Here is a 20,283-nt window from a genome sequence, read left to right on the forward strand (position 1 = left end):
AAGGTGTAAAAAAATTACCTAAAATATTCTTTACATCGCGTGCCCTGCGAAAACTATTGATGATAGAATAAAATAATGTACTACGACTTTGTAGAACACATTATTATTTACAAAAAGTGTCGCGACAGCATATATGTCTTAATATTATAGCTATGCCACAATAAGTGTTCTTTTATTTAAAAAAATAAAACAACGTCAAATATCGTTGAAATTTTTGTTAAAAACCCGAGCGGAGCCGGAGCGGGCCGCTTGTGTTTAATGAACAGATTCTTAAATATTGTTGTCGCACAGAACATTTACAATATTAAGAAGGAATGAAAGTTTTAGTTGCCGTGTAAAAAAAATTACAAGTCGACTTTCAATGGGAAACGAAATAACAAGAAATTCTGTCGCCGGGGATTTCTGTACAACCACCTCGATGTTTGCATTAACTTTAGACATTTTCGGAGGCCCACGGAGATGAATTATTTAGAAAACCCAACCGGGTATATTACGTAATACTTTTCGTTAGTAAGAAAACGTGTGCTTAAATAAATTGCAAACCTTCTATTTTAACACGCTTTTATCAGCTTCATACATACATCAGTATGTATGTAACGGAAACTTTGAACTTGAGTTTGACCCTCTTCAAAACTTCCGATTAACTCGAACTCATGCATGATATTACGCAAGATCTACTATTTGAACAATGAGATGTGTATTACGCAAAATCTACTATTTGAAAAATCAGATGTGTATTACGCAAAATCTAATATTTGAAAAATCAGATGTCTATTACGCAAAATCTACTATTTGAAAAAGCAGATGTCATTGTGTATTACGCAAAATCTACTATTTGAAAAATCAGATGTGTATTACGAAAAATCTACTATTTGAAAAATCAGATGTGTATTACGCAAAATCTACTATTTGAAAAATCAGATGTCTATTACGCAAAATCTACTGTTTGAAAAATCGATTTTATGGACTCGTAAATTTTCCTCTTTCACAATTCATAGATCGATTATTTCCAAACATTTATTCCCTATAGAGTAAGCAAACGATATGTATTTTAGAAAATTCGTAAAATTTAATTTTATGAAATATCGAATGCTATCCGACCTTATTGGATGTAATAAAACAAAAACTTACATATTGTAACAATATTTTTTCCTCACAATTTCCTGTTCGTATTGAAAAAACATACCGTGTATCTTATTAAATACGCGGTATACATGTTACATATACCGTATAAAATTATCGCCTTATTAAATACGCGGTATACATGTTACATATACCGTATAAAATTATTTTAGTGCCCAACCTTTCAGTAGGCTACAGTTTTTGGGATATGAGATCATCATAAAAATGCTTTTAACTATCTTGTGCACACGGCGTGAATTTCGTTGAATAAACTGAGTCTGAAAGTGGCACCTGTGACAGAGAAGCTGAGAAGTGCGCGTTTGGGATGGTATGGACATGCGATGAGACGAAATGAAAATGAGCTTGGTAAGAAAATGTTAACTATGAATGTGGAAAGATATAGAGGAAGAGGTAGACCTAACAAGAAATGGATGGATTGCGTGAAAGACGATATGGGTAAGAAGGGAGTGAGCGAAGAAATGGTATATGATAGAAGAGTATGGAAGGAGATAACATGTTGCGCCGACCCCAGGTGACTGGGAGAAGGGCAGGATAATGATGATGATGATGATGATGAAACTAGTAACATGAGGTTGGGGTTTCAGTGTTTGATTGACAACAGAAACGGGCAGGTTGGTAGTACCTAGCCAGGCTAACAATGCTTTTCGATTTTCTGGGTCGATCGCGTTCCCAATCTGGTAGTAGATTGAGTGAAGCACTGCTCTGGTTAGGACAGATGGTAAGTTCCTCCAGACTGAGCCGTGTCAGCTCACCCACCAGCCACAGCGAAGCCAGAATAGCCCATTAAGGCTACTGGCAATTAGACAAAAATTCTCTCCACCATCGGTAAACTTTTAAATATGGTCTAGTGTGAGCTCTGTGAAAAATTGAGCTTTACTAAATTCTACATGTAAATTAGTGATGATAGGATGTCTTCTAAGCCCACATGGGTAGGTATCACCACTCTGATTATATCGGCCGAGAAGTAGTAATGCGTTTCAGCTTGAAACCCACGAAAACTTTTACGTAAAAATACTCCTGACGTGTAAGAGGTGCGTAAACATTTTATTTTTAATTGGGTAAACTAATAAATGGTCTATCTGCATATCAGAGTCCATAGACACCTCGTCGGAGTCTCGATTCAATGGAATAAAGGCTTCCTACCTTGAAAGTCGTACAAATGTTAAACAAAACTAGACGATGACCGATTTTTTGATAACGCCATCTTGGTTAGTTGCCCTCAATTAAGAAAAATAGTATTATTATTCGCCAATAGATGTCGAGAAGAGTTGATTATTGAAAACACGAATAAAACAACATTTTCTGAAAATGAATCGTAGCTAGATCGATTTATCGCCCCCGAAATCCCCTGTATACTAAATTTTATGAAAATCGTTGGAGCCGTTTCCGAGATTCAAATTACATACATATATATTAATATACAAGAATTGCTCGTTTAAAGGTATAAGATTAATCCGATAAAAATCAGAATCGTTCTGGAGGTATTCGCAACATAATCTTGCATAAACAAGTTCAGAAAAGCTCTATCGAAGAGAATCACTCAGTGGAAGATCATCCTTGAGTCGGCCCGACGTTACCTATCTGTAGGTCTTAATTTATACCCTAACACCAACTCAAAATGAATAAAGAAAATAGATTCATTCCTCTACTTAATATATGTTATACAATATGTAACATAATATATTTTAAATAATATTACGTTAAGAATTATAACGCAACGTTAAGAGTCATGTGCGGACGGAGGAGTATGAAATTTTCCACACTTATAGAGAATATAGAGAAGAAGTGCACAATGCTAATATTTTTTCAAAATAATGCATACAATATACATTAAATCAATAAAGAAAACATTACACACACTACATACCATGTATTTGACGCACACACGCATGCATACTATTTATTGTCAAACTTTTGTTCTTGACGTCTGTTGTCAAATTGAGATTAAATATTGTTTGTCTTTGTTAATATTTTTTATAGTCTTTGTTAATATTGTCTTGGCGAAATTTGTGATTATAGAAGTATAAAATACAATCATAATAGTATACAAACTTACAATTCCAATTAATTATAGTCGAATTTCGACTACTGCGTGACCACTACTATATATAAATGCTCCCTGCAATGTACGTAGATTTGTCTTCACGGAACTTTCTGATTAATTCGCCTCGTTTGATTGTTTTGTCTCCGAACCCCTCCTTTAATTATACGATTCGGGAGAAACGGTTTGTATCAATTTGTCTTATGTTTACAGGGAATGTGTTTCACTGAACGATTTTTTTTATTGTTAACTAACGGTCCACCTGATGCTTAACGGTCACCGGAGCCCATATACATCGACAATGTAAATGCCGCCACCCACCTTGAGACATGTTGAGTCTCAGTTTTCAGTACGGTTGCCCCGCCCTTCAAACCGAAACGCATTACTGGTTCACGGCAGAAATAGGCAGGGTGATGGTGTTTTTTTTTATTGCCCTTGTAGGCGGACGAGCCACACGGCCCACCTGATGGTGAACGGTTACCATCGCCCATGGACTTCAGCAATGCCAGAGGCAGAACCAAGCAGCTGACCACCGAAAACCTACTACCTACCTAATGGTAGTACCAGTAATGTATATCTAGAATTAGTTATAACTCAATTTTTCTCCACGCTCGATGCAAATACTTGTTTATTATAATTGAGCCAACGCCTTATCCCGTTGTGTAGATGCAAAGGCGACTTTATAGCAATATGAATTAAAATCATTTTAAACGCAATCTTCGGTTTAATATGATGTTTATCACGTGGACATATCTGAATATAAATGTGTGTGTTTTTGGAAAAGTTGATCCTCCCGATCCACTAACGGTGCTTTTAGGTACTTCAAGCACCGGTCACCGTTCTCGTCGAGCCCTTCGTCGCAAGCGTAAATTAACTCTCAGACACAGCCCACTGAGTTTCTCGCCGGATCTTCTCAGTGGGTCGCGTTTCCGATCCGGTGGTAGATTCTGCGAAGCACGGCTCTTGCTAGGGTTCGTGTTAGCAACGTCATCAGGTTTGAGCCCCGTGAGCTCACCTACAAACGCTAGGGTTACGCTGAAATAGCCCCTAAGGCTATCAGCTTAGGTAGGAAAAAAAAAAAAGGAAAAGTTGAAAAAAAATCTATATATTAATACGTGAAGCAAAAACTTTGTACCCATTTTTACGAAAATTGCGCGGACGGAGGAGTATGATATTTCTCACACTTATAGAGAACTTAGAGAAGGAGTGCAGAATGTTCATATTTTTTTAAATTATGCACACAAAATACATTAAAACAATTTTAAAAGCATTACACACACTACCATATATTTGACACACACACGCATGCATACTATTTGTTCATTGTCAAACTTTTCTTATTGCTTATTTATAGCCGGTGGTCAAATTGAGAATAGATTAAATATTTTTTATCTTTATTAATATTTGTCTAAAGTGTAGTCTTGGCGAATTTTGTGATTATAGAAGTATAATATTGACAAAAGAATCATACTTATAATTTCAATTAATTATAGTCGAATTTCGACTACCGTAGGAACACTAGTAATAATAAATGCACCAATGAAAATGGTTACTTTTTCGAACTTCGAAAATGCAATGGCCAAAGTTGACGTCATACCGCGACGAAAGTGTCGAAATAACAAAAAACCTAAAGTATTTGACGATTCGAATTGGCAGCGTATAAAAAGGAACAAAAACTAAAAGTCTAATAAGATTTTTTAACGAGCAATACGGAAATAAATACTTGAAATACCAATTTCGAGTCAGAAGGGTGGATACTAAATATAGACTAGCAAAATTTGGAAGTTAAGCACGAAACTTAACTATGTTCCACACTCAATGGTCTCAAAGTAGAAAAAATCTTGCGGTGTGACTATCGGATACACTACATAACAACAAAAACCACCCAGACCCTGAATATCAAATAACTTTATCAAAGGGACTGATTGTGACCAGAATTCAAATGTTATTTACGATATAGTCGGATTATGGTATTGCCGTATATTACATGGGGAATGCTGAAGAATTATCATCTATACTAATATTATAAAGCTGAAGAGTTTTTTTGTTTGAACGCGCTAATCTCAGGAACTACTGGTCCGATTTGAAAAATGATTTCAGTGTTAGATAGCCCATTTATTGAGGACATCACGCTAAAACTTATACAAATGGAGCACCAATCAAGAATGTTTCGAAATAGGGGTTTAAATTGCTCCTTAACATTCTATAATTTAAAAATATTTTCACTTTCTACGTAAATGAAGTGGAGGGTAAAATTTTAGCGTTAAGCCAAAGTAACTGTTCTACGCGGACGGATTCGCGGGCAAAAATTAGTCCAATATATTTAGAAGCACATACGTAGTGTATTTCAAGAACTTGCTAGTCTTGTATCATCCGGCTACCGTCCACCGTGTTTCCTGAGCGCTACGACATGTCCTTGTTCAGATGAGGTTCCAGGACATTTCTTAGCAGTAAAGAGTGGCTTGATGTCCCCCAGATTGCTGGAATTCGTGAACAATGACGACCAGTCACCATCTTGTGGGACGTATTTCTCTTCTGTCTGCAAACACAACAAAAATCCAGTTTCAATCTTCACTAACATAAAGGAACAATTTAGGTCAAAAGCTAAGAGCTCTCCCTTTCTCGTTCCGCCGCCTCCTTCTGCGATATGGTGGATTACACCTTGCAGATCGTCAAGCTAGGCCCGGGGACCTCGCAGTAGGTCGGCCACCGGCCCGAAAAAAAAAAGGGCAAAAGTTAAGCACTTCCAGACATTTTAGAAGCCCTAATTGACACGAAATTAAGATCCCCTAACCGTTTTAATGAGGGTAGCATTCAGAATTCTAATAAAGCTACGACAGCTCTCGTTGACTACGAATTTAATATTCAATAAAAGCTTTGGTGGCATATTACGAGCGCGAATCTCATGAATGATATTACTATTTATAAAGCGCGCAGTATTAATTTGGTAAGGATTGGATGAGAAAATCAAGAGACCGAAAGGAATGGAGTGCTTATGAAGAGACCTACACTCGGCATTGGGTGGACACGGGTTGAATAAGAAGATGTACTAATTTGATGCTATCGACTTCCTTAAGTTTCCTATGAAGAAAACAAACTTGTTTTGTTTTCTAGATAGGTACAAACCATAGTTTTTAGACATGATTTTTTTTTATTTATTGCTTAGATGGGTGGACGAGCCCACAGCCCACCTGGTGTTAAGTACTGGAGCCAATGGACATCTACAACGTAATTGCGCAACCCACCTTGAGATATAAGTTCTAAGATCTCAGTATAGTTACAACGGCTGCCCCTTTCAAACCTTTCAAACCGAAACGCATTACTGCTTCACGGCGGAAATAGGCGGGGTGGTGGTACCTACCCGTGCGGACTCACAAGAGGTCCTACCACCAGTATCATATCGAATAGAGATGTCAGAGAATCGAAAGCGATGGACGAAAACCCGTATCCTAAAATGTACGAGCGTTATGCTCCAAATTTTCTTTGTTTTAACAACGCGATATCACATATTGACTCTGTACTCGCCCATGAATTAAGTAGGATCCTTATTACATAATAAACAGACATCGCGTGCCAAACGTAAATTGAGTTTGATATTAAGAATGGTTTACATTAATTGTCTTTTTTGTGGAGGTATATTCAAGAATTATAGCTTGGAGAATTAGAAAATTTTGAAATCGTCGTGGCCTACAGGGTAAGATGCCCGGTGCATTCGTGCAAGATGCGAATGCACCGGTGTTCGAATCCCACAGTCGGGAACCAATTTTACTAATTAAATACGAAGCTAACAAACTTTCACGATTGCTTTACGCGGTGAAGGAATAACATCATGCAATAAAAATCAAGCCTGCCAAAATTATAATTAGGGTAATTACTGATGGTAGGACCTCTTGTGAGTCCGCATGGGTAGGTACCACCGCCCTGCTTATTTCTACCGTGAAGCAGTAACGCATTTCGGTTTGAAGGGTGGAGCAGCCGTTGTAACTATACTGAGACCTTAGAACTTATATCTCAAGGTGGGTTTTACGTTGTAGATGTCTATGGGCTCCAGTATCCACTTAACACCATGGGCTGTGAGATCGACCAACCATCTAAGCAAAAAAAAACTACTCACAAATTTGAGTTAACTTTTACGCTATCGAGAACGTTAAAAAACTACTAAACACACAAATTCTTATTCAAAGTTTATTCTTAATACGTGGAACGACTGTGTTGATCCGTAGTGCGTTTCCAGAAATCACTTTTCATGACATGTCAATTTTCAAAGTAGGTTTAGGGGCAATCTTCAGCTGTATCCAGCGGCATAACCTTATGACTGGTATTAATGAAGTTCATGGATGTCGATGACCATTCTTGGTCCGTATTCTCGTCTACATTTTAAGACGCGAAAATGAATAAGTACTATTTTTTAAGTATCAATATTTTTGGAACGAAGTTCCTTATCGCGCGTTGTGAAAGGGGGCTAGACGGAAAAAATTCTTACGAAAAGTTGTCACGACACTTTTTAGATCCGTCATTCTGACCAATCAACGTGTAGGCGCTTATCGCGTGACATTGCTCGTATCCGATTGGTCCGCGTAATGAGTACAGTTTCTCGAGATAGCGTTTCAAGAATAGTAATTTAGTTCATAGTATTGTTTTTTTTTTTCTTCATAATGCCGTAATTTATTATTATAACTTAAAAAAAATTACAATTCCTTCACTAATTAATCGAAAGGAACTTCGTTCCATCCGGGTGTCCCTTGACACCTCTGAAGTTTTTTTTTAAAAACCTTTCCCTGTTATTTAAGATGTTCAGAGGGACACACGATTTTTTTAGTTATTATCTTAATGTATATTATGTTCTTGTAGTATTCTTATCAAAATAAAATGGGTCCATCTCGTCGGAGAGCGTGTAAGGAGATATCGTTTGCTTCCCGCGAGAGAGAAACTAAAGGGCAGGGAAACTAAGAGCAACATTAATCTTCATTTGTTTGGTTTTTTTTTTTGGTTATTTTATACTCTAGCTATAATTTCGTTATTATTTAGAAGATTTGAGATCAGATAAATAGTATTGAACTGGTTTATGTAACAGTCGATGTGCGCTTCACCGACTTAAGCATACATTATTTTTTGATGATGCGTAATAAAATTAGCGATTTTTTTTCGCGATTTTTATGTTGGACTCGGATTAAATATGGAATTCTATAATCAACTGAACCAACTTGGAATTCTTATATATAATATGATAATAACACAAATAATAATGAAAAAAATAATATCTTAACGGTCCAATGTAACAAACAGTAAAAATGATTATTCGACCTAATTTAGAATCAATGGTACTAACAACCGTCGTGTGGACATAAGCCTGTTTACAGAAAGCCTTTTTGTTTATTAATTATTTAAAATATAGTACGGTGAGTACATATGTAGTTGAATTTATTGCGTTACTACTGTTTGACAAGCCCATCCCTCGAGGTTTAACGGGTCTAAAGGTGGGTTTACATGAGAACTGTTTTGGTCGTAGCTGCAATTAGTTTGGCCGTACTCGTTCGCTATCCATTTGTTGGGATATATATACTCTTAGTGCGAGGATTCTTTGAGTTGGTGATAGTAATCGAATTGTAGATCTTGGTTTTGCTTTATTTATCAAGACTTAATACAAATATTTATCCATAAAAGAACCAAAGTGAATTCAGAGTTAGAATAACACTGTCGAGGTATCTTCCAGCAAAGAATTAGTGCCAAAACAATTTAATGTACATATTTGTGGGTCTGCAGGGCGAAAACTAGTGCAATTTATCACTAAAATGTATATTTCAAAACACCACTCGTAATAACAACTGATAACTGATATTGACATACATCCTTTTTTAAAACAAACTGCCAGTGTGAACAATCTAAAAAGTCTAAAAATAACCTGTGAATAATAACAAAAAAATACCGATCTTTCCACATACATATGCAAAGGGAATATGTGGAGAACGTGACGGTAGCTCTCATACAACACAAGATATTTGACAAATGCCGGAACCTCGCTTACGACATGTTCAAGATAAGTTTGCGTATATACAAGTTCCGAACAACAACATTCGGACCGTCGGTCTACCGAGCAATATCACCCGCTCGGTGGAAGATCTTCCTTTCGTCGTTATACTTACAGAGAACGTGTAAAAATTGCTATTGATTCTTTGTTCCGAATTTCAATGTCGCAAAAGTGGTAGGACCTCTTGTGAGTCCGCACGGGTAGGTACCACCGCCCCGCATATTCCTGCCGTGAAGCAGTAATGCGTTTCGGTTCACTCAAGGTGAGTGGCGCATTTACGTTGTAAATGTCAATGGGTTACTGTAACCACTTAACACCAGGTGGGCTGTGAGCTCGTCTACCCATCTAAGCAATAAAAAAAAGCGTCAAACGATAACCACAAACTTATTGTGCGAAATGTAATTTTTTTTTCTTACCTACGCGGATGGTCTTGAGAGACCATATCAGCTAGTATTGATCACCGAGCTAGTAGGTGAGCTCACGGGGCTCAAACCTGACGTTGCTAACACGAACCCTAACAAGAGCCGTGCTTCGCAGAATCTACCACCGGATCGGAAACGCGACCCACTGAGAAGATCCGGCGAGAAACTCAGTGGGCTGTGTCTTAGGGTTAATTTACTCGTCGAGCCCTTCGTCGCAAGCGACGAGTTCCACGAGAACGATGACCGGTGCCTTGGGGTACCTAAAAGCACCGTTAATGGATCGGGAGGATCCGAGATGAAAATGTAAATCTTATTCTTTGATCGCACACAATTTATTTGTTTAATGTAAGGCTAGTTTGGCCATGTTCGGCTCTCCCTAATACGATTGGGGCATACGGAAACCGACCCACCGGAGCCACGCCTTAACTTCTCAAAACAAACGTCAAAATAATACGCGCCTTTTCAATGCGGTATAATGTTTACGTAACACAAGTGACAAGAATGAATATGTATAGCCAAACTGTTCGGGAAATTCCATTATCAATTGTTCGTAATTTTGCAAAATAATTTTTCTACTTAGATTGTTCACTTTAATATTTCAATCAAAATACATTGTTCGCGATCACGAAGAGGAAATAAAACGGAAGTTTATTACAGCGATTTAGGTCTATTTGTTAGATTGTAATCAATTTACATTTATCTTTTATTCATATAGACGATTCGGTTTACGGCCCACCTGACTATAAACGGTGACCGAAGCGAAACCAGTCAGCCTTTGAGGTCGGACCACATGATACAGCACTTTGCGGTAGAAACAGGTGGAACGCCTGCTCAACACTGCTAGGTAACGACTACAATATGAAATGCCTTTAACAAATGTACAGAATCCAACTGAACCCCGTGGTCAAAAAAACCTACTCCAGATCGTGTAACGTTTAGTTATGATGGCGAGGAAGGGTTTTTGGAAAATACTATCAACCAGCATTACGTTACGTCAATTAATCTATATATTAACACGTGAAGCAAAAACTTTGTACCCCTTTTTACGAAAGTTACGCGGACGGAAAAATATGAAATTTCCCACACTTATAGAGAATATAGAGAAGGAGTGCAGAATCTTATATTTTTTTTAATTATTGCATAAAAAATACAATAAATCAATAAAAAAAATCATTACACACACTACCGTGTATTTGACACACAGACGCATGCATACTACGAGTATTTGTGTATTGTCAAACTTTTCTTATTGCATAAAGTCTGTGGTAAAATTGAGAATAGGTAAATTATGGTTTGCCTTTATTAATATTTTTGTAAAGTGTAGTCTTCGCAAAATCTGCGATTATAGAAGCATTCGACAGTAGAATCATAATAGTGTACAAACATATTATTTCAATTAATTATAGTCGAATTTGGTGGGGGAGGAAAGTTCTCGAATGGAGGCCACGGATGGGTACAAGGAGCGTGGGGCGTCCTCCAACCAGGTGGACTGACGACTTAGTGCGCACGGCGGGAAGTCGTTGGATGCGGAAAGCAGAGGACCGCATTATGTGGAAGGCATTCCCCAAGGCATTGGGGAAGGCCTATGTCCAGCAGTGGGCAGATAAAGGCTGATGATGATGATGATGATGATGATGAATTTCGACTACCGGGGAATCACTAGTATTTTTCAAACGCCGGAATGGATGAAAGACCTCTAAGAGTGTATTTAGCTATGGTAATGTAACGTCAATTAAGCGTTTAGAGATAGTTCCACTAAAGAACGAATCGATCAGAGTCCTACTACAAAACAATAAACTTTTTAAAGCAGTTTTAAATAGTTTTACGACTCAAGAAAACAGAAGACATATAAAAGTTTAAAGGAAGGTTCTAAAAATATAATTTTGTTTAGTTAGCATTTACTCTATTCTATTCCTTTGCGAGTGCGATTGATTTGATGTGATTTTGTTGAAAAGACTAATACGTTTTCATACATAAACCGAATATAAATCTTCAGATACCAGTGATTATAGTCGAATTTCGATAATCAGGCGATCACTAGTTATTATTATCAACTCCAATCTAGGACAAGGCGTGGGATTGAAATAATAATTATGTGACTAAAAGGCTCGTATTTCGAAACCCTAGTTCAGTTCAATACATTTTAAGAGAGGGGTCATGTGAAATTGACACTAAAATTCATGACCATTAGATTTAGAGTTACTGGTTATAGCCGAGCTTATTTATATGAAGTTTGAGTGGTATGGCAGCGAATCAGAGAGATATAAAAACAATGTAATGTGATTACGTACGGCTATGTATCACTCTCTCCTTCTATTCGTATCCCCTTTTTATTAGTGCTTAGATGAGTGGACGAGCTCACAGCTGGTGGTAAGTGGTTACTGGAGCCTATAGACATCTACAACGGAAATGTCGCCACCCACCTTGAGCTATAAGTTCTAAGGTCTCAGCATAGTTACAACGGCTACCCCGCCCTTCAAACCGAACCGCATTACTGCTTCACGGCAGGAATAGGCAGGGCAGTGGTATCTACCCGTGCGGACTCACAAGAGGTCCTACCACCAGTAATTACGCAAATTATAATTTTCCGGGTTTGATTTTTATTACACGATGCTATTCCTTCACCGTGAAAGTCAATCGTGAAGATTTCATTAGAAAAAATGGTACCCGTCTGCAGGATTCGAACACCGTTACATCGCTACATACCATAGAGTTGTAGGTACTTATTAACTCCATGCTACATATCAATGCACCGGGCATCTTATTCTTTAGGCCACAACGACTACTATTTTTACTAACACCTTTTAGATATTGATGACTACGAGTGAATAACTGCAATTCTATTTACACCAAAGTTGGATAATCTTTTTTTTTGATTAGATGGGTGGATGAGCTCACAACCCACCTGGTGTTAAGTGGTTACTGGAGCCCATAGACATCTACGACGTAAATGCACCACCCACCTTGAGATATAAGTTCTAAGGTCTCAAGTATAGTTACAACGGCTGCCCTGCCCTTCAAACCGAAACGCATTACTGCGTCAAATACGACGACGCATTCGGCGTAGCCTGCCTCATGCTGCATTGGAACTTGGCATGAGTTTTATAGCCTTATCTGACGTCAACTCTCCTCAGGTTATATCTCCATATATCCATTGCATTGTTTGTTTCTTTATAAACAAACTCAATACATGAATTGTTTTTGTTGGTAAACAACTGTCAAAGGCTTTCACACTACACACTAACGAGGTAAACATTTTTTTTTTGTTCCAACGATGTCAAGGTTGACGCGTTTCCAATATCTATGTCGATGTCAAGCAATAATATGATATAAGAGGGAAGACCAAGAAATTATTCGCGTTCACGATACCCGAAAGTTTTTTGATAGGACAACAAATTGAAGATCTTTCACTGACCCAGTGTTTTTACTTAGCTGGACCGACAGATACTTAGTCTGGCCATAAATACTGTTACTATTAAAAATAAAATAAAATCTATTGCAAATATCATTTATTACTTTTACAGTAAGTTAGTTTAATACATAAATATAAAACAATTTAAAGTATAAAAAGATTATTCGAAGTGGTCTCCATTGGCTGCAATATAGCCCTTAAATGTTGAGGCCAGCTATCAATAGAAGCACGCACTCTTTCCATGGGAAAATTTTTCACTGCCAATCGTACGGATTGTTTTAGGGACTCCAAATTATTATGGCGTTTAGAGCAAGCCGTACTCTCTAAAACTGACCATAAATCATAATCCAGCGGATTAAGATCGGGACTAGACGACGGCCAGTCTTCAGCTCTGATGAAGTCCGAAACCTTCGTTTCCAACCAAGACCGCGTAGACCGAGCTTTATAATCTGGCGCCGAGTCTTGCTGGAAGGACCATTCTTGATTATTGAACATGGTGTTGTTAAGGGGCTTCAGTACCTTCCCAAGAATGGTATCTTGATACACTTGTGCCGATGTTTTGATACCTTTTTCACAAAAGTATGGCTCAGTCACTCCTTCATAGCTAATACCCCACCAAAACATCACTGAAGTCGGATAGTGCCCACGTTGCACTCTGTCGACTAATTGGGAAGCTTCCTTACAGCTTTGAGCATAAATACGGTAATTTTGTTTGTTATAATGTTGCTCAATTGTAAAAAAATTCTCATCCGTAAACAAAATTTTTCTATGACCTCCCTTTGCGTACCGCTTCAGTAGTTGTTTCGATGTTACCACCCTATTCTCTTTTAAATTATCAGTTAAGAAATGACCAGTACGTCTCTTATAGGCTGCAAGTCCTAAGTCATCTTTTAAAATACGCGACATGGTTCTAGGTGCTATCTTCATCTCCCGAGATAAAATCTTTTGCTTTCGGACAGGATTTCTTCGAATTCTTTCCCTTACTGCTTTGACCACCTTTTTCGTACGAACACTATGTGGACAGCCAGATCTTTTTCTGTCACAAACAGAGGAGGCCTCATTGCAACTATTAACCCGGTACACAAACATTTTACTAATACCAAGCGTATGGAGAGTTTTAAAAATTGCATTTGGCTCCATACCTACTTTGTAATGCAATCAAAGTGATTCGGTTCTCTTTATCACCCCACTCCATTTCAATATCGCAAAATATTGTACAATATATTGGCGCCAAAATGAGAAAACTCAATGAGCACTCATATGAAAATGACAGATTCCAAATTCAAATGTAATATTTTGTTTATTTTTAATTGTAACAGTATTTATGGCCAGACTAAGTATATATGCAAGCTTATCTCGTAAATACTATTAAATAAATCTTGTAAGCTCTGATTTCTACTAGGTTTCTCCTGATCGCCGGTACCTAATAGCAATTTACAAATAAATTGCTCGTGCGTGGATCCAAAAAAAAAAAAAACAAAAAAAAATACTTTAACCACGAAATCTAATTGGCGATCGAATGTTTTGTGTTTATCTGTACCCATGAAACTAATAGGCGTCATATCAAACATTAATTTCGTTTATGCAAATTTAAAATCTTCAGAATTGTGTTTTTTTTTAAGCCGGGGAATGCACCGAGCGCCTTATCCTTTAGGCCACGACGACTATTATAGCTACTAATACCCTTTTAGATATTGATGACTACGAGTGAATAACTGCAACTCTATTTACTACAAAGTTAGATAATATTTTAAAGCTGCTACTGCTATAAATATTATAGTTTTATGTCGGCACTTTAGCTTATGTTAAGAGCTCCGAATGAAAATACGAGTACATAGTACGTTGTTTCTTAATTAAAAAACCGGGCATTGGACCGATTTAACTTTCTTTTATTAAAACAAAATTAAAAAAGATTTCGTCGTCTAAATGGAAAGTCCGAAATTATTTTCATCGGTTTTAGCGAGTGACCTAGTTAATAATGAAAACCGCTTTTACGACTATTTGTTTTTACTCAATATTTTCATTTCATTTTCAAAAATAGTAATTTGTGATGTTTCAAATATTTTACAGTTTTCGTGGTAACGAGGTCGACTGAGGCGTTATTAGTACTTAATCGTATATTATACTAATTACCGTTTATTTTTCTTTTACAAAAATCTTGACTTGCACGCATGCTTCTATGTATATACACATTTTTTTTTCTTAATAAACTCGAGGCTAGGCCGCGAAAATACTTCAGTTTTATTTGTGGCATCTAAAAAAATTGTGAAATAAAGAAGTAATTTTTCTATTTTATTCTTCTTCTTCTTCTATTTTTCTATAATTCTATTTCTATCATTAATAATTAAGCTCTATATAATATATGGTTATTATTAGTTATATATCATGGCGGTCAGTAGAGAAAACGAACATATAATTGACATTTTTTTTTTCCTACCTATGCTCATAGCCTTTAGAGGCTATATCAGCTTCTCCTTGACGTGTAAATGAGCTCACGGGGCTCAAACCATGTGTGTTGCTAGCACTGGCCCTAGCAGGAACAATAATTGACAATCAACAGTCTAATGCTAGTATTTTGTTATATGGGGTCTGGAATAAAACTCTGATACCAGCTATCTTCAATAAAGATATCGACTCCGACCGCGAATTCAAGCCTGACGTGTCATGAGTTAGTATCACCAGTCGTAGCCCACATAGTGATGTGTGTAAAAATATTTGCTCTATTATTTTATTACGAAATTATTACAAGAACCTCATTATATAAACTAAACGAAAGCTTAAAGCTACCGGTGGTGGGACCTCTTGTGGGTCCACACGGGTAGGTACCACCGCCCTGCCTATTTTTGCCGTGAAGCAGTAATACGTTTCGCCTTAAAGGGTGGGGCAGCCGTTGTAACTATCCTGCGACTTTAGAACTTATATCTTAAGGTGGGTGGCGCATTTACGTTGTAAATGTCAATAGGCTCCGGTAACAACTTAACACCCGGTGGGCTATGAGCTCGTCTACCCAGCTAAGCAACAAAAAAAACCTGGAATTAAGTTTTTTTTTTCGCAACCTTTGCTTAGAAGTGGCGTCGCGTAGATCTTTTGGGAAAAGGAATCCACTTAAATTCTTAATTACGTCAGTAATGGCAGCATTAGGCTGCTTGTCTTTCGACCTAAACAAATAAAGAAAGAGTATCATGTTTACGTCCGCTGAAACTTGAGTTTATTTCTCAAATTTACGTTTCGGTCATGACTAAACGCGAATTGTTTGATTTTAACCCCTAGAGCGCGAACCGTCGCGTCGATAGATCGACTTTCTATTGATGCGCATAAAGAGCGGAACGTCGGAATATTGAGTATTGCGCAGTTTCATCTATATATTAATACGTGAAGCAAAAACTTTGTATCCCTTTTTACGAAAATTGCGCGGACGGAGGAGTATGAAATTTTGCACACTTATAGAGAATATAGAGAAGAAGTGCACAAGGCTAATATTTTTTTAAATAATGCATAAAAGATACATTAAATCAATAAAGAAAACATTACACACACTACATACCATGTATTTGACGCACACACGCATGCATACTATTTATTGTCAAACTTTTGTTCTTGGCGTCTGTTGTCATATTGAGAATAGATTAATTATTGTTCGTCTTTGTTAATATTTTTTATAATGTAGTCTTGGCGAAATTTGTGATTACAGAAGTATAAAATACAATCATAATAGTGTACAAACTTACAATTCCAATTAATTATAGTCGAATTTCGACTACTGCGGGACCTCAAGTTATAGGTATTAGGTATCGACCTGTACGGACGTGTCTTATCGCGCACATTTATGTATAATGTTTTTAATAACTTAATCACATTTATAAATAACCATTTAAAATTATTTTGCTGTAAATTTAGCACTTATTTGTTTTATTTATGAAGTTAAAATTTTGTAAAGTAATTTTTGAGAAAAATTCTTTAGAATTTTTGGCAGAATATGTGAAAATAAGCTCAGCACTAAAAAAGTGAATGAAGCTCTATGATTTGATGTAGAAATTCGTTGACAAAATCCCATTTGCGCGTATTTAATTGAGGTTTACATTTAATAAATTAATCATCATGGTAATATTCTATTTGGTCAATAAACCATACCTTGTTATTATTATTTCTTTTGAAGAATCAGATACATTTAGCATACGTTCGTAACAAGTAAAATATTTTTACACATCCCTCAGTAAATCGGTGAAATTTTTTACTTATTCGGTGGCGCAGTGGTTAGCGACTCTGACTTTTGCGCCAGATCTCATGAGTTCGATTCCCACATCGGGCAAACATTGTGTGATGAACAGGCTTATTTCTCCTTGTATGGGTGTTTATCTATACTAATATTATAAAGAGTAAAAATTTGTTTGTTTGTTTGTATTGAATAGGCTCCGAAACTACTGAACCGATTTGAAAAATTATTTCACTGTTTTGAAGCTACACTATTCCCGAGTGACATAGGCTATAACCTTTTTTGAAAAAAGAAATTGGGTTCCTTACTAAAGCTCTAATAATGTAACACAAGATGTAAAAAAATTGCCTAAAATATTCTTTACATCGCGTGCCCTGCGAAAATTATTGATGATAGAATAAAATAATGTACTACGACTTTGTAGAACACATTATTATTTACAAAAAGTGTCGCGACAACATATGTCTAACTATTATAGTTATGCCGCAATAAGTGTTCTTTTATTTAAAAAAATAAAACAACGTCAAATATCGTTGAAATTTTTGGTAATGACCCGAGCGAAGCCAGAGCGGGCCGCTTGTTAATCTTGTTATCTATACATGTATATGACGGCTACGGCTGGCACCACGGTGTTTTCAAAATGATGACGTCAGCGTTGCTGACGCTATTCTCTTCATCATTATCATTGGCTTCCATAGTGACAGTAATTAAGACTCACTTTTCCAATGAATTCCATTTATTACATTTCAAGTGTACAACGATAAAAGCGGAGAGCTCCGCCTCAGTCGGCTGTTCCAGTCGGAATGTTTTTTTGCGACAATAGTCACTGGTATTTATAATAAAAAAAAACTAGGGGTAGCTTAGTCACGAATTCTCTTGAATACCTTCTTAAACAGTTTTTGACATGCGTAACATGAAACAGTTAACTTTAACTATTTTTATAGTTAACTAAACTTATGACGTTGTGCCGACATATATATTTATACATATATAACTATTTATATCAGTCTCTAGTACCTATAGCACAGGGAATCCTAAATTGGAGTCCGATAACCGTGCGTGAGTTGTTCCCAACTAATTATTAGCTATTATTATACACGCTACAGTCCCCCGATACGGTTTCTGCTCTTGCCTTTCTGACCTTGGCGCTTGCAACACACTGAAATATCCAGAACTAATTAAAAAAAAATTTTAAATGTTGTTTTATTATTACTAGCTGACCCGGCAGACTTCGTAGTGCCTCAATCGATAAATAAAATACCTAAACTTTTGTGTAAAATAAACTTAAAACAAACAAAAGGAATTTTCATAATTATCTTTTAAACCTTCTCTGGACTTCTGCAAATAATTCAAGACCAAAATTAGCCAAATCCGTCCAGCCGTTCTCGAGTTTTAGCGAGACTAACGAACAGCAATTCATTTTTATATATATAAATAGATTATTTTTATTATTTTTGGCTTAACCGCATCGCCTCTAAAATGGTGAGCGGTAGCCGTCAATGGTGAAGTGAAGCAGTAATGCGTTTCGGTTTGAATGGTGGGGTAGCCGTTGTAACTATACTGAGACCTTTAGAATCTATATCTCAAGGTGGGTGGCGCATTTACGTGGTAGATATCTATGGGCTTCAGTAACCACTTAACACCAGATGGGCTGTGAGCTCGTCCACACATTTAAGCAATAAAAAAAAACGAAGCTGAAATCTTTAAATTCCATAAATTACCCGTAAGATATTATAACAGTGAAAAAATAAACAAGTTTCTGTTTGTTTAAGAATTAAAAGTGAGTGAAAATGTGAACATTAACTAGGGATACTAATGAATAGATATGTCGAAAATGGCGTCTAAGATTATGTGTCGTATTGAAGTGTGCGCTGATGAAGAAACTAAAAGCCGCCGTTAGGAAGTGGCGGAGGATGCGCTTTTTCCGGAAACGGGACGGTACGTACCATGTCCTAGTTTAAAAGGAATTTATTTTTTAACTGGCGGCCCGCTCCGGCTCCGCTGGGGTCTTTGTCAAAAATTTCAACGAAATTTGACGTTGTTTTATTTTTTTAAATAAATTAATACTTATTGTAAATAATAATGTGTTTTACAAAGTCGTGGTACATTATTTTATTCTATAATCAATAGTTTTCGCAGGGCACGTGATGTAAAGAATATTTTTACACCTTGGGTTACATTATTGGAGTTTTAGTAAGGATCCCTAATTTTTTTCAAAAAAGATTATAGCCTATGTCACTCAAGAATAGTATAGCGTCCAAACAATGAAAGAATTTTTCAAATCGGTTCAGTAGTTTCGGAGCCTATTCAATACAAACAAACAAACAAATCTTTCCTCTTTATAATATCAGTATAGAAGTATAGATTTCAGGTTTATTTTAATATTTTTAATAAAATATAATATTTTGCTTAATTATATACTGAACTACATTGTTTCATTAAATTTCAAGAGAGGTCATTGATAGATCTCAGTCTTTTGTCAGTCGATAGTACCTAGATCTTGGTTCTAATCAAGTTGGTCACCGCTGCTATATACCATATACCTTTTAAAAAGGCTGCATACATATGTTACTGGTGCATTATTATTGTTATTATATATAAATCGTGTTTCTTGCCGACGACAATATTAAGGCGAGTGCAATATGTAGATATAAGCTTGAGGGTAGACATTATCTTGCTGAACACCAAGTAAAACGAAGTCACTTTTTGATTCCTGATTTAATCAACAATATGTTATCTTAACAATTCACTTTAACACTCGTCCAACTTTAACCAGTACGTACAACAGTCACTGGATCACACAACGTAACAAGGATATAGTAAGTGCACCAGGCAAACGCAGTCCAACGAATGTTCATTTCGTTTTTTTTTTTTTTTTTTTCCTACCTAAGCTGAGAGCCTTGAGAGGCTATATCAGCTTAACACGTTCGCTGCGGCAAGTAAAATCTTAAACCTTTGTCTGGTGCGGCGGCGGGCCAAATTGTGCCCCCAATGATTTTTCCGCCAGTGCGTGGTAGGTCTTTT

At 36.7% G+C, this 20,283-nt stretch overlaps 1 protein-coding gene across 4 annotated transcripts in view; it reads left to right on the forward strand.

The window, feature by feature from the left end:
* The window catches only part of Mctp (multiple C2 domain and transmembrane region protein), a 143,886-nt gene that overhangs the window by 77,904 nt on the left and 45,699 nt on the right, over positions 1 to 20,283 (forward strand). Inside the window, exon 1 of one of the 4 annotated variants that reach the window (XM_089739196.1) lies at positions 18,927 to 19,197. The exons of the other annotated variants lie outside the window; for them this stretch is intronic. Coding sequence (XP_089595322.1) covers positions 19,134 to 19,197 — 64 coding nt within the window. The 5' untranslated portion in view covers positions 18,927 to 19,133. Of the gene's footprint in view, positions 1 to 18,926; positions 19,198 to 20,283 lie in introns of those variants that run through there. 4 annotated transcript variants of the gene reach the window in all.

Source organism: Bombyx mandarina, chromosome 28 (genome assembly GCF_030267445.1).
Source record: "Bombyx mandarina strain Sakado chromosome 28, ASM3026744v2".
In the NCBI taxonomy this organism is placed as follows: Eukaryota; Metazoa; Arthropoda; class Insecta; order Lepidoptera; family Bombycidae; genus Bombyx; species Bombyx mandarina.